Below are 15812 nucleotides of genomic sequence, written 5' to 3' on the forward strand. Positions count from 1 at the left end.
AGACACAATGGCTTGCTGTAGCCTGCAGGGCAGTCTTTGCCAACCCGGTGCCCTCCAGGTGTTTTGGACTACAACTCCCATCGGGTCCACCCAGAATGCCAATCAGGGGTGAATCTACTACGAAACTAATGAAGCTTAAGGGCCCCTAATCCTAGGAGACCTGAAAAGAGACTTCATTCCACATTGCTCTTTTTTAAAAAAGAAGGGTTTAGCAGACCCAATTTGAGTCGCGCAACTCAAATCGATCAATTTTGGGTTGTACTGTATATATTTCAAAAATCCCAAAGTCTGAGACTCAGTACCACAGATGTTGTAAAGGTAGAGCACTGTGGTAAATTGCTTGTTCTGCTGTGGCTAATGCACCCCCCCCCCTTTTTTTAACAGGTTTTCAACCAGTGTGCCGTGGCACCCTGGAGTGCCTTGAATGATTGTCGGGGGTGCTGCAGGCAACACTGGCCTCCGTCTCTCTTTCCTTCCCTCCCTCCTCTGATGCCCTGTTGCATCTCCGCCTCCCAAAGGCTTGTGTAGCTGTTTGTTGCAGCGGCCCTGACTACAAGCTCGCCAGGTGAATGGTGTCTCTGGGGCTGGCCAGGGGGTGCTGGTTACCAGCAGTGAGGTGGCCTTGGAGTAAACAAACAAGGGAGCCCAGCTAGTCAGTGCTGTTGGGAATGGACAAGCAAGTGGGAGCCCAGCCAGCCAGGCAATGCGCTGACGTTTCTTGTGCTTGCTGTGTGCAATGCCTGCCTGGGAATGCCCAGCGCCGAAGGGGAGCCTTTGCACAGTGAAGGCCCGGCGCCGCCTGCCGCCGCCACTACTGCCTCCCAACATGAGTCAGATGCTGGCCTCATGTTCACCTTCGGCCAGTCTCCATCAAGGAGGCACCTCTATTGGGGTCGGGGTGGGGGCAGCTCAGAGACCAGGGGCAGTGGCTACGGCTGCCCAGAGGACTCACAAGGAGACATAACTGGGCTTCTGAGGCTCTGAGCGAGTTTCCCCACAGGGGAGCCACAGAAATAATATAGTTAGTCAAGAGAGACGTGGACTCAGAAAGGTTGAAAACCTCTGCCCTAGAGGAAGAAGAATGAGTTGACGAAAAGTGCTAAAGTGGATTCCAAAAACGCAAACTCGCAGAAAAATTGGGATCTGTCATAGAAAAACTCAGTTGAAGAAGATGGCAGTGGTTACCCAGACCTCATTGCTGGTTGTGAATGGCCCCCATAACAGTTTGAGCTTCAGGGTCCTTGAAATGTCAGTCCACCACTGATGCCAAACCAGAACCCCCACTGGTGCGCCTAAACAACACACCATCTCTCTCCTCCCTCCTTCTCCCAATGGAGATGGCAGTGACTCTGCTGCTGGGAGGTCAGGTGCACAGCTATGGCCCTCCCTGCCAGCTGCTACTGGTCCTACATGCATATCCCCTGCCCATGTTTGTGTTTCTTGTGCACATGGAAGTGTGGGGCAGCCACACCTTCCGCTGGCATGCAGCCCCTAGAGGTTTTGCCAAGGGTGAATGTAGCCTTTGGTCCAAGTAAGGTGAGCGGTCATGGGTAGACCAGCTCTCCTGGTTCACCCCCGCAGCACCAGTATCCCCACTGCCTCATTCTCTTCCTCCCAGTAAGTGACAGCAAACTTCCTGTCAAGAAGTCAGCAGTAGCCCCTCCTTGCTACTACTGCTACTCCAGAGGAACAGAGGGCGGGAACCAACCGCAGAGGCTGGTTGGACGAAAGACAGGGCAAGCTAACAACAGGCTGAGCTAGGGGAAGGCATAGCCCAGAAGTCATGACAGGAAGAGCTCAGTTGTTCCAAATGAATTACAGAGTGCCCTGCCAAACAAACAAAGAGAAGCCTCTTTCACAGAGGGAAGAAACCCTTTAAGAAATTGAAGTAGAGGGTCTGGCAGAGCACAAGCACACAACACCACATACAGGTTTTACCCTTTTATGCCATCCAGGAGATGAAATGCTTTTCGGAAGAGCTGTGTGATTAAGAGGAACAAAAGGGGAAAGACACTTTAAGCTCACTTTGCAGCCCTGAAACCCACTTCACATACTCTAAAATACTCAAATGGAAAAAATTTAAAGACTATTTGCAAAAATACTACAAGCTGTATGAATCTTAAGATAGTGCATGATTAGGAAAAGTTATGCTTTAGCAATCATGATTAAGTAAATTGTAAAATAAGTGATAAAAGAGAAAATGAGACAATTTGAATCGAACATGTTATGTTTATTTTAAAGGTATGGAAACTGAGATACAATATATCGAATCTGGGTACATAACATTTGAAAGTTACAATAAGGCATGAAATAAGGTAACAAAATGCTGACATTGTTAATTTAAAGAACGCAGAATCGGAAGGGGTGGGGAAGTCCAAGTTGTTTTTGTTTGTTTTTGTTGTTAAAAAAAGGGAAAATTTGTTTCTTGCAATTATGTTATTTGTTTGTAACCTATAAAACTATGGAAAGAAACGCAATAAAAAATTTATAAAATAAAATAAAATAAAATACTCAATTTATGGTCCATTTTGAATCCCGTTGGTAATTTACTGCCCTAAGTGCAGAGGATATTTTAATACAACCCAGTTTTTCCTGCTTTTTACTAGCTCCCTCCCCCTTGTTGCTCTCTGTTCTGCGGAGAAGGTGAACAAACAAATATTTCAAGAGAGAATCCAAGGCCGTGTTTTTAAGTGATACGGGAAGTTCCCCCTCTCCTCTTCTTTTCCATTAAAACATTTCTCTCCTAGAGAGGCCGGGGCACTGCTGGATTGAGAGTTCACGAGTTTAAAAATCCGATTAACCCAGTTTGCAATATTGCCTAGGATTTCCTTTAGGTTCTTTCAGATTTTTGAGAAGAGCCGATAGCCCCAGGGTTTCTTTAGGTTTGCGGGCATTTGATGAGATATTATTTGCTGGGCCTCTCTGCCCAGGGTTGTTATTCCCACCTGTGATGGCTCCTTCTTTTCATGCACAAAACAGAGGGCAAGATCACAAGTGATCTGTCACAGCTGCTAGGATCAGCAGTCATTGCATGCTTTCCTGCCCACTTCCTCTGGGCAGCATATGTCTACCCTAACAGCCATATGCTGGTATTCAACTAAATATTTGCACTAACACAATGGCTTTCCCTTCTCTCCATCCCCTGATTGCCCCCAAATCTGCTCCGGAGGGTGAGGGGTAACTCCCAGAACAATGGAGGATTGCATGGAGGAAGGAGAGGAGGAGAACAAGGATAAATCTTTGGAGGAAAAGTGGGCTTGGAATTAAAGAGTGTATTTCGCCTCCGGACTACTCTTTCTGTTCCTGTTTATTTTTGCACATCTTTTTACAAAGCCCATCTTTACAAAGAGAAATGCCAGTTCCTCAGCCAGTTCCCAATGTAGAACAAAAAAAGGAGAGAGGGGAGATGGGATACAAACAAGCTGCTGTGCAAGTAGGAGGAGGTCCATTTGCCCAATGGGACTTGCCTCCCCCTTCTCTACCCTCCACCCTGCACATCCTAAATCTGTTCGGATTGGGGGGGGGGAGAGCCCAGAACAGCTTTAGGGCGTGTGTGGGAGGGCTGCAGTGGAGCAGGGAAATCCCGTTGTGCAAGTGGACAACATTCCACTCATGCATACCCTGCTTAATGTGAAGTTTAATTCCACCCAACATAACAAAAGATTGAATTTGTGTATTTGAAACCCCCTGTGAAGCAGCAGAGAGATCCAAAATGTATTGGATATTAAGCTTTTTTCCCTGCCCCTTTGGTTTCTGATCCTCTCCCCACAGATCTTCATTTCAAAATGATATTTGAAATATATATAGATATAGATATATAGACATATATACAGTAGAGATATTGATGGTGGTGGTGGTGCAGGCATTTACTTTCACCTTTATTGATAAGCTCAAGCAATATATTTAAATTGTTCAGAAGTGGCATGCATTAATTAAATCTTCAAATCACCCTTCAAATAAATCGGTATAGATTATAGCAAAAATTAATGTCTTCAGTACAGATTATCACAATCTCCCCTGTACCACTGAACTGCCTACGCTCCTTTCTGGCCAGTTTAGCCCTATGAGCTTTAAATGGCTGAGCACATGAAATAATAGGGAAAGGGGAAAGATCACTGAGTAATGCTTGATGTGTGGGGAGAAAGCCCCTTTTGTGCTCTGCTTGCTGCTAGGCGGAGGTAACTTTGCAGTTGGTATCTAAGCACTCAGTAATATTTTCCCATTCTTTACTTTGTGTTCATTTCAGGTGCTAACGTGAGCTCACACTGTCACCTTGTGGTCGCATGACTCACAGCACATTTGAAAACCCAAACATGCTGCTGTTGATTTTAAAAGGAATACTTAATCCTCCTAAATCTCCACGGAACAAGTTAGCTAAACTGGAGAACATTTAGCGGGGATAGGTAATTAAATAACCAGGCCTAAATCAGGTTCAGAATGGGTGACAGCTACAGATTTTATTAACCTGTTTGAAAGCATTTTTGTAACTCTCTCCCTAAGAGAGAGGAAGGAAATTGAACTCCTCTAACTTTTGCATAGATCATGTGGGATGTGGAAAATTTGGGGCATCAATAGATATAATTTTAGGTCTCTTGTTTCACCTGGTACATTTTACAGGACTCTAGTACCATCTTAACATAAGCATGGCTGTCACGTCACCTGGCAGATTATGAGACAAACACAGGGCTCCCAATCCCCATGTTTGTCTCATTTTGCTTAACAAACTTTATATACTACTTACTATGAAAACCTCTGAGTGGTTTACAAAGAAATCTAAATATTCAGTAAGAATACCAATAAGAATTTTAAAACAGGTTCAACATAAAAACCTTAAATCAAGCCAGCAAACTTAAAACCATTATGCATAATAAAATTAGATGTGAAAAACATGTTTAAAACTTGCGTGCCTGAGTAGGCTTGCTGAAACAAACAAGATTTTAGCAGGCACAAAAAACCAATACAGCACAAAGGCTGTAATGGGGAGTTCCAAAATTTATGTACGGTACTTTCATGTACTTTCCCCCATGTACATACTTTTAAAGTGTTTTATTTATTTATATTTATTGCCGTGAGGTAGGCTCAGCTGAGAGGCAGTGATTGGCCCCAGGGCACCCTGTGAAGCTCATGGCTGAGAGGAGAATTTGAACCCTGGTCTCCCAGGTCCTAGTCCAATACTCCAACCACTACTCGTGCTGCCACACTGAATGACTGGTTCCTGGCATGTGCGGAGGAATCATAATGCTAATAGAGGGACTGAGAGAGCCAATTGATGGGGGGAAATGATGTGGTTCATGAGTAGGGCAAATGCTTTGCATCCAGATTTGGTATCTCCAGGCAAGGCTGGGAGGAACCCCTGTAAACCACCTGTAGGAAATCTGCAATGTACAGACCAGTGTTTCCCAATCTCAGGTCTCCAGCTATTTTTGGACTACAAATCCCATCATCCCTGACCACTGGTCCTGCTAGCTAGGGGTTATGGGAGTTGTAGTCCCAAAACACCTAGAGACCCAAGGTTGGAAAATACTGGTATAGACTGAATTAGCCAGCAAAACTATTTTTGATCAGCACCTCTCACTCACCTGACATCAGGCAAGGGACAGGTAAAGTCTTGGCACACATGTAAAGCACACAGCTTAGAGTGCACCATTGTTCTTTTGCAGCAGAGCTCTAAATAGCAGTGCTATTTAAACTTTGGTGCAGAATGCAAGCCCCATGACCTACTGTCATGTGACAACCGATGTTTGTACAGCTGGCCAGCCCTGTCCACTTGTTCCATTTGGACTATAGATGGCTGGTCACTTTTTGACCCAGTCTACCGGCTTAAAGTGGTTACCCAGACCCTGGTGCAAACAATACTGAAGCACATGAAGCAATGGGTTAACAGCTTCCTATGTCCCCAGGTCCCCTTCATGGATCACTGTCTTGCTGTGGCGAAGGGGCTTGAATAACTCAGAAAAGCTATGAGCAATGCCGTGCAGGGCCACCCAAGATGGACAGGTCATAGTGGAGAGTTTTGACCAAACGTGATCCACTTGGCAGAGCAGAGATATCACCTTGCCAACAAAGGTCCGTATAGTTAAAGCTATGGTTTTCCCAGTAGTGATGTATGGAAGTGAAAGCCGGACCATAAAGAAGGCTGATCGCCGAAGAACTGATGCTTTTGAATTATGGTGTTGGTGGAGACTCTTGAGAGTCCCATGGACTGCAAGAAGATCAAACCTATCCATTCTGAAGGAAATCAACCCTGAGTGCTCACTGGAAGGACAGATCCTGAAGCTGAGGCTCCAATACTTTGGCCACCTCATGAGAAGGGAAGACTCCCTGGAAAAGACCCTGATGTTGGGAAAGATGAAGGGCACAAGGAGAAGGGGACGACAGAGGACGAGACAGTGTTCTCGAAGCTACCAGCATGAGTTTGACCAAACTGCGGGAGGCAGTGGAAGACAGCAGTGCCTGGTGTGCTCTGGTCCATGGGGTCACGAAGAGTCGGACACGACTAAATGACTAAACATGTCCCTAGGTGCTTCTCTCTTCCTTTTCAGGCATCTTTAACCCTTCCGTCTCCCATAGAACCTTGTAAGTAAAGCAGTTTACATCGTAAATATATGCACGGTACCTGAATCTGTAGTCAAGGCTCAACAGAACAGACAACCACACACCTGGGAGTTGCAACTGAGCAGGGGAGACAAGAGGACTGGCTCTCTGCTTTGGGGGCAGCCACTCCCTGCTATCCTCAGCTTTTGGTTTTTAATGCTGTCCTCCAGGGATGGGGAGCCAGTGGCTCACCAACCGTTCTTGGTCTCTCGATTCCCATCAGCTGCAGTCAGAAAGGCCAACATCTGGTGAGGAGCACAGGCTCCCCATTCCTGATTTATTGTAAAGCTGCTGTGGCGAGAGTGAGTCAGGCAGCGAATGGGAGCACTGACCTGTGGTCTGATTTGGCATGAGCTACTTTCATCTGTTCGTTGTGAGCATTAATCAGGCAGTAGTCAATGCTCACAGTGCCAATACTTGCTTTAGAAGAAGCCGATGTGTACACTTGTAATGTGTGTAAAACTGCTTGTATGAAACATCTCTTGGATACAGTAGTCACATTAGTCCTCCGGGTTTCTTTTTGGCAGCGATCCAAACAGCTGCAAGGAGACCTTCTTCACCTGAGAAATATGCATAACCGACTCCAGCAGAAGCAAAAGCCCCTAGGAAGATTTCGCTTCCCAAATTGCTACCTAATTTTGAGAGGGTGCCTGTCAGATACAAAAAGTGATACTTTCATGTTTCTGTATGGAAGAGATGTATCCTGTTTTTTTAAAGCTACTTTAATGTCCAAGTTTGTGCCCTTTTGCTGATCAGACGTGCATGTTCCATTTGTGAATCACACTCGGAAGAAATTGCAGAGGGAGCTTCAAACTGGCTTTGTACGATACGAATTGGCTCATTGCAACCCCCGATAAGTTTTTCAATCTTTTTCTAGCTGATCGTACTTTTTTAAAAATGTGCCAAATGATTTTTTAAAAAAATAAATGTGTGCTTAATTTTTATTTTTAAGACAGATTGCCTGCATGGCACACAGAAGGAGACACAAAACCAAATCTGCATTGGAATCACTGATTATAAGATTAACAACATAGCAAAAGTGGGAGGAAATCAAACTCAGCTCCATGTGATAATTCTTTTGAGACTGCTCTTTTTGGAGATTGTTTCTTAGTACTCGCCTGGCACCTTCATTACATATCTTTAGGAGACAGACAAAAACATTATATCAATCTGTCGCCTTTTCAACTCCATATGGAAGGTATTGTTTTTGTTTGTTATTATGGTATTTTTTTGTGTTTTTATATTGCACACTGCTCTGTGATCTTCAGATGAAGGTTGGTGTAGAAATTTAGAAAATACTAATAAATAGTAGTAGGGACGCGGGTGGCGCTGTGGGTAAAAAGCCTCAGCGCCTAGGACTTGCCGATCACATGGTCAGCGGTTCGAATCCCCACGGCGGGGTGCGCTCCCGTCGTTCGGTCCCAGTGCCTGCCAACCTAGCAGTTCAAAAGCACCCGCGGGTGCAAGTAGATAAATAGGGACCGCTTACTAGCGGGAAGGTAAACGGCGTTTCCGTGTGTGGCTCTGGCTCGCCAGATGCAGCTTGTCACGTTGGCCATGTGACCCGGAAGTGTCTGCGGACAGCGCTGGCCCCCGGCCTCTTGAGTGAGATGGGCGCACAACCCCAGAGTCTGTCAAGACTGGCCCCTACGGGCAGGGGTACCTTTACCTTTACCTTTAATAAATAGTAGTAGTACAACGAGACATTTTCTTATTACTAATGCATACACCTGCTTGACCTCTGCACCCATTTTCTAGGGGGAAGAATAAAAACGCAACTTGCGTGCAATGCTATACCTCCCTTGAAAATTAATACTACATTGTGGATATTTTTGTGTGCAGTCAAGATACATTTCTAAAATTGAAGTTCAAACGCCACAATGATGTCAGCCATGGCAGAAAGGGCTCTTTCCCTCTCTTGAGCAATGAAGTGAAACTTGGTATTTACTTGTATTAGTTCTAAAGTGAGCCCTTTCCATTTACTTTCACTTAACTACTGGGGCTGCATATAGCAGATCTTGCCTTTCCCTCATTCAATTCCAAAGAACTGATAATGAAGGAAGAACACCTATTTGTTGAATCAAAGGAACCCCCCCCCCCCACCGAATAAAGTCTTTTAAAAGTAATATTGAACACCAGTACCGCAAGCAGGGGATGCGGGTGGCGCTGTGGATTAAACCACAGAGCCTACGACGTGCCAATCAGAAGGTCGGTGGTTCGAATCCCCGCAACGGGGTGAGCTCCCGTTGCTCGGTCCCTGCTCCCTCCAACCTAGCAGTTCGAAAGCACGTCAAAGTGTAAGTAGATAAATAGAATAGAATAGAATAGATTCTTTATTGTCATTACACAAGTGCAACATTGCACAAGTGCAACGAAATTGGATGCCATCCCTTAAAAACAACAAAAGCAAAACAACAACAACAACCAAACAAACCACATTCCAGCCACACCCACACCAACACCCATCAAACTCCCAGGTCACACTATCGAGTTACAGCATTCAAAAAGGCCACAGCTCTTGGATAGAAACTGTTTTTCAGTCTATTTGTCCTTGACTTGATGTTTCTATATCTCCTGCCAGAAGGCAGTAGTGCAAACAGACTGTGTCCCGGGTGAGATGAATCCTGCAGGATGTTATTTGCTTTCCTAAGACAACGGGAACCGTACAGTTCTTCCAAAGATGGGAGAGGATGACCAATAATCCTTTGGGCTGTGGTTATGACCTTCTGGAGCACCTTCCTCTCCCTAGCTGTACAACTGGAGAACCAAGCACAAATACAATATGTAAGAATGCTCTCTATGGAGCCTCGGTAGAAGGACACCAGCAGTCTCTCACTCAGATTGTTCTTCTTTAAAAGTCTGAGGAAATAAATTCTCTGCTGGGCCTTCTTCACCAGAGCAGTGGTATTTGCGCTCCAAGTCATGCCCTGATCGATAGTTACTCCCAAAAACCTGAATTCCGCCACCCTCTCCACCCGTTCCCCGTTGATATACAAGGGCTGAATGTCCGCCTTTTTTTTCCTGTAATCCACCACCAATTCCTTGGTCTTAGCCGTATTAAGAGCCAGATTGTTCTCTCCAAATAGGTACCGCTCCGTGCGCTGTTCTGGTTCGCCAGTAGCGGCTTAGTCATGCTGGCCACATGACCCGGAAGCTGTACGCCGGCTCCCTCGGCAAATAAAGCAAGATGAGCGCTGCAACCCCAGAGTCAGTCACGACTGGACCTAATGGTCAGGGGTCCCTTTACCTTTACCGCAAGCAGACCCCAAAGAACGACTGATTCAAGTACAGTGGTACCTCAGGTTAAGAACTTAATTCGTTCCGGAGGTCCGTTCCTAACCTGAAACTGTTCTTAACCTGAAGCACCACTTTAGCTAATGGGGCCTCCTGCTGCCGCTGCGCGATTTCTGTTCTCACCCTGAAGCAAATTTCTTAACCCAAGGTACTATTTCTGGGTTAGCCAAGTCTGTAACCTGAAGCGTCTGTAACCCAAGGTACCATTGTATATTTTTAAAAAAGAAACCCTAGTAAAATTTTGAAAACAACCAAAAGGAGACACACACCTCCCCCGTGCTTGACATCAGTTTTACTACTTCACTTTGCTCCATAAATCCCTCTAAGACACTCCTCAGTAATTCTCTTGCTTTAGTCCTCTTGCAGCACGACGGTTCAGTGCTTGGAATTTTGCATGCAACTTGCGTTCGAACAAAAACCACGCAACCACCCAGTAAAATTTTGTCTGTCTAGTGTTCAGAAAGTGAAACAAGGACGAGAGTATTTGCAAAAGAAAACCACCAAGTTGTATTTACATCCACATGTAATAACATATTCCACTAAACTGAAAACACATCATAAATTAAATGACTTGAATTGGTGTCTACAGCCTGACAAACTTAAGGGAGGTTCCACAATTAAAACAAATCAAGGTGGTAGGAAATAAATACAACAAATTGATAATTTGTACCAGTATACTCATTGCTATTGCAAAACAAAAAACCAAAAAAACAGTAGTATCCCATAGTTAATACTGATGGGCGAAACCTACTTTGGAGACCAGGGCTGCAATCTACAAAGCTCTGCTGCTGCAGATCCTCTGTTCTGACAGGGCTTTCATGGCACTCCCGTGTGGAAATGCTTGGGTGTACAGCTGCAATTGAGGGCATCTCTTGTGTTAACGTCACAATATATGAGCTGCTTTGTTTTGTGCTGCAAAAGGAGCATTGGAAACCCCAGGCCATTGGGAAAGGGTCCACCAGTGTCTCCCCTTCCGGAAACCAACCCAGCAAGTGCAGGACTTATGATATTATTTCTGCAAGGAAGGAGGAAGCTTGCGCTGAAGCAGCTCCAGTGACATAATAAAGGTAACACAAGAGAGATGTCCCGAGTCAAATTTGAAAGCGTTCTTTGTTCTCTTCCAAACTGAAAAGAGACTGAGTTTTAGAAAAACTGCACCAAAACAAAGAGGAAGATTCTTTAAAAAACATACAAACTATAGTTAAACATAGCCCTGGTCTTTTATATTTTAAGATTTATTACTTGAAAAAAAGGATACAGACAAGTTATTTTACACATCCTATAAGACTCGTTGAAGGGTAAGGCAAAAATAGAATAACCATCTTCCACGCAAATTTATCTTCAAAAAATAGGCTATAAAAGTGCAAAACTAGGAAAACAAATCTAGATTTTATGTACATATGGCTCAGCTTATGAACAGGAAAATGGTAAATTGTGTACAATTTCCTGATACACAGCACTTCATTACATTGCCAGTTTTACAGAGACATCAAAATTACATATCCCTTAATACACAGGAAGTAAGAAATTAATTTAAAATGTCTCAATGTTGCATATGGGGTTGTGGGGGAATCGCCAAGAAAGTCTGTGTTCTGCTGTTTTACATCTGATAAGAAACACACAATCAACAGTGCAAAAATTATTTTTGAAACCATTTGTTTCCTGGAAATGTTTGACATCCAAACCCAAAGAAAAGAATGAGTCATTAAAGGCTTCACATGCTGTATCATCAATATGCACAGCACCATGGCTGGTAACAAGACGGCTCTTCCATTCATTATTGTCATGTGCAATGGAAAAAATATTGGGTTCACACACACACAAAAACCCCAACAGTTCCTTGAGAAGGCTATCAAACCAACTTGGGGCTGCACTGCATGCACAGCACACAGTTCCAAATGTAAAGGAGTGGGTCCCTAAGTAAAGCCACCACCATTCCTCTTTGCTTTGGTGAATATAGCCCTCGGCACAATGAAATGTGCAGGCCATTGCCTTCAACATGGGAAGGCCCACAGTTGCCCCATATACATAGATCTGTGGAGGAGTGGGGTGAGGTGGGAGGGGGAGGCGAGACAGGCCTTCAGTTGAAAGTAATGGCAGTGCACATGACATTATATTCTGGCCCAAAATGGACAGGAATGTTGGGGTGGGGTGCGGGGTGGGGAGTGGAATAGGACTTCATAGTACCATGTGGAAATCTTTTCCCATGCATACAGCTACATGAATGGGTGGGTCATGTCCTTGCTTTGGCTGCTGGGCAAACAAGGAGTACTATATTTGCAAATATAAAGTTTTGTAACTGGTACAACAAGTTGCATCAGGGTTCAACAGGAATGCTGTTTTCTGCTTCAGGCATATGTACAAAATATTTTTAAAGCTATGCGTTTTTGCAATATGATGCATCTGTGGAGTCAAAACTGAGTATTTAGGAGGAAGAGGGGTAAACTGAATCTCTCTCAGGCAAGCACAAGTCCCTCTTCAGTAATAGCTTGGAGGCCAAAAAGCATTTTATCTGAATTGTGACTGCATGCCAAGGATTATGAGACGTGTTACTCCCTACTGATAGAAAATAAAGTACACGGTTTCTTTGAAAAGATTGTGGTACTTGTGTGTTAATATTCTTGCCTTATTCCAGCTGGTATTTAAACTGCGTAAGATGAAAACAAAAGTATGTTGTTCATTTGGAAACATTTTCAAAAATGTACACAGGTTAAAGCACAAATCAAAATTTGACAAACTACTACCCTTATACAAAAATAATCCCAATATTTAAACCAGACACACTCAATGCACAGATTTACCTGAGGTGCAAGGGTTACACACAGCTTCTAAATTGGATCTCTTTTCAGCAGCACTCAAGTATGCAAAAATATACTTTATATTGAATATTTGGTCAATGATAATTCTGAGAAAAAATATTATTCAAGATCAGGAACAGATGCATTTGCCAGTTCTTTGCAGGCTAGTCTTGAGAAGACAGTGTTTAGGTCCACAATGTACAAATGGGGTCAGACCTTCCATTACAGAACTGTAGTGTTTCTCTCTATACAACAGTACAATCACAGCTTAATTTGGTAGCTTTCATCATTCATTATTCTCAAGAGATGAACTGCAAGGGAAATCAAAATTTGCATCTTCATACCTGGAACACACAAACAAAAAAGGTTCTATGGCAATGACTCACAACAGATACAAAAAAAGCAGCATAGTGGGGTTGGAAACTTCCGAAATCCTACTACTTAGAAGTGATTACAAATGTAGGAAAAACTGTGTTGAACTTTAGGCTACAGATCATAAACTCTGGTGCCAGAACATGGAAAATAGCACACACACCCCTTGGCAAATTCTCCCCAATTACATAAAGGAATGCTTGATCAGCGACACATTGCCATTGTGTTACCCATTTCCCCTCAATCTTGCCTTACAATAGTTATATTTTAGTTTTAGTGCACTACCAAGGACCTGAATGCTCCAGTTAAATGGCCTTAACCACATATCCTCTTGTAAACAAGTCAAACTGGGGGGGGGGGGGTGTCAAGCAAGGTAAATGAAGGACACACACTTAGAAAACTAAGTAAGAAAACATTTCCAGGAAGGTGAAGAGGGGAATCTTCAGGTGAATCATACACTATTTGAGATATGTCAACACACAAACATTTTTACTTTAAAAAGTGTTGATACTTAAACTGTTAGGGGCAGCAATATAGAACAACTCTGACTGCTGGAATATCAAAGCTACTGGGCCAAAGCCATTCATTCAATAAGCCCAGTAAGAGTGCTTAGTAACTCATATTTACATAACAGAGCAAATCCTCTCATACAACACCCTGTTCTCCTTAAAATGGAGAAACCACACAGCTTAGGACTGCACCCTAGTTTCTTAGACAGCCAGGCAGCAGGACCACAGAACAGAGAATATTTAAACTGAATAGTCCTGGGTAGCCATCTCAATTATGAAAGATGAGCATAAGCAAATCAAAGCATTATTTTAGATACCATGAGAACAGGAATAAACCAGTGCCATTCAATAAAGATTCTGTGCTTTGCATAAAGAAGCAAAGCTCTTAAAACTCACCGAAACTAAACTACAACAGGATGGCACAACATATAATGAGCTGCACCTCAAAAGCATGCTAGACAGTAACTCCTTTTTAGTTGTATCTCATGGTATTTTTACATTTTGACCACTGATAAGCACATAATGCCAACTTTTTGTTCTGGGATAAGAGGGTCTCTGCAACAATCAATTCTCATGACTTTTTTGTGTTCCTCCTGCCAATATGTGAATTGTGGGGAGGGGCGAGATCCTTATTCCCGAGGTTAATTTTTTTATATAAAAAAGTTGTTTACCATTCATTGTAGCAAAATCATGTTCTCTTGTCATTCAGTCGATTATGTGTATTGCCAATAAGCCTCTCGTAACCTCTTTTCTGCAGCATGGTGCTAGACAAGTGTTGATACGACACTGGCCTTTTTCCTAATAAAAAAACAACCAGCACATTAGAAGACATTACCAGTAAGGCCAGAAATAGCCACAAAACTAATTTCAAGAACTTAGTGAAATAACCATGGCATTCTTCCTCTGCCCTTGCTCAAATGAATAACTTGTCTATAAACACACTTTTTGCAATTACATTTTGATCGTTTTCATGAACTCAGCTGAATCTATCTTGAATACAAAATGCTGGAAGAATTACTTCAGACAATGATAATGATCTGCATACCTCAACGAAACACAATGGTCAGGACTCAATGAACCATGAAACCTTTTGCACAAGCTCAAGGCGGGGGGGGGGGGGTGCTATACAGCAGCTTTCCCCTCAAAACAGCACCAACTGCTTTTGAAACCAAAAGCAGTTTGTAGCATGACATGAATCCAACTGTTTTAAAGCTGGGTGGGAGGTGCCAAAAATTGTTACAAGACTAGCACAGGTTCCTTGCACAAGCCAAATCAAGCTCCCGTTTTATGCACTGTTACCAATTTGTTTCCACAAGACAACTGACTTGCTAGTTTTATACCCAAATTTGGGGGGGACAGGACTTGTGCTGGAATAATAACCATGTGAATGCAGTTTTATTGCAAAACAAGGTAGCGAGTTTGTAGAACCGTGGGTTCAAATCATCTAGCGAAAACCCTGGCCTGAGACAGCAAAGCACTTTAGCCGCTGCTTGTCCCAACTCTTAGCATACATAATTTCCTGAAGGATTCAACACAAATAATCTGATTGAGACCACTCTGGTAAATAGGAATACAGAAGCTACACAAGAGGGATCTGATCACATGGAGAAAGCCTTGTCACCATTACAAGCCATGAAAATGTAGGTGCAGGCACTTCCCACATGCTTTCTTTATTCTTACTTCACTGCAGCCAAGGGTGAATAGCAATTATATCACTAATGTAATTCAGGAACTGCTCCTGTGACATACAACCACAGTAAGTCCATACCATCCCAGAGATAAAGCTACATGAGCCACTACCATACTACTGCTTCACGTGGTGTTTTAGTCACATGATTCAGGCAAGTACTGAATCAGCACACAGCATGGCTGGAAAAATCTCAGGGGCCCTGTAGCTGTTGATGGCATCTCCCTTCCCTTTTTTAATTTAGGTGGGGGGACCTGTGAAGGGTCCTTTGTTTGGCGGGAGAGGGGGAACCTGTGAAGGGCCCAGCAGCTCCAGTGCCGCCATCTTCACTAAACCCAATGCCCTACCCAAATGTGTAATCCCTCTGCAATTTCAGTTTGCAGCTCTGAAGCATTCTGGGGAAATGAAATCTGCGGCTGCAGCCACCTGACCGAACCTAGTGCTTCCCTGTGCTGAGGAACCTGGAGCTCCGCTACTTTCAGTACTGCATGGCCCCCAACTGCTGTCTGTTTCCACTTGTCCCTGTTGCTGCTCCCCTTGCACCTGGAAAACTATTAT

At 43.7% G+C, this 15812-nt stretch overlaps 1 protein-coding gene across 2 annotated transcripts in view; it reads right to left on the reverse strand.

The window, feature by feature from the left end:
• Window positions 1-10371: 10371 nt before the first annotated feature.
• ZNF217 (zinc finger protein 217) overlaps window positions 10372-15812 on the reverse strand; it is a 31092-nt gene continuing 25651 nt past the window's right edge. For both annotated transcript variants that reach the window (XM_028735229.2, XM_028735230.2), the window contains exons 5-6: window positions 14239-14365; window positions 10372-13030 (exon numbers count right to left, since the gene is read on the reverse strand). In XM_028735229.2, the coding sequence (XP_028591062.2) occupies window positions 14256-14365 (110 nt within the window). In that variant the 3' untranslated portion in view covers window positions 10372-13030; window positions 14239-14255. The remainder of the gene's footprint in view (window positions 13031-14238; window positions 14366-15812) is intronic.

This window comes from Podarcis muralis, chromosome 5 (genome assembly GCF_964188315.1).
Source record: "Podarcis muralis chromosome 5, rPodMur119.hap1.1, whole genome shotgun sequence".
NCBI lineage: Eukaryota > Metazoa > Chordata > Lepidosauria > Squamata > Lacertidae > Podarcis > Podarcis muralis.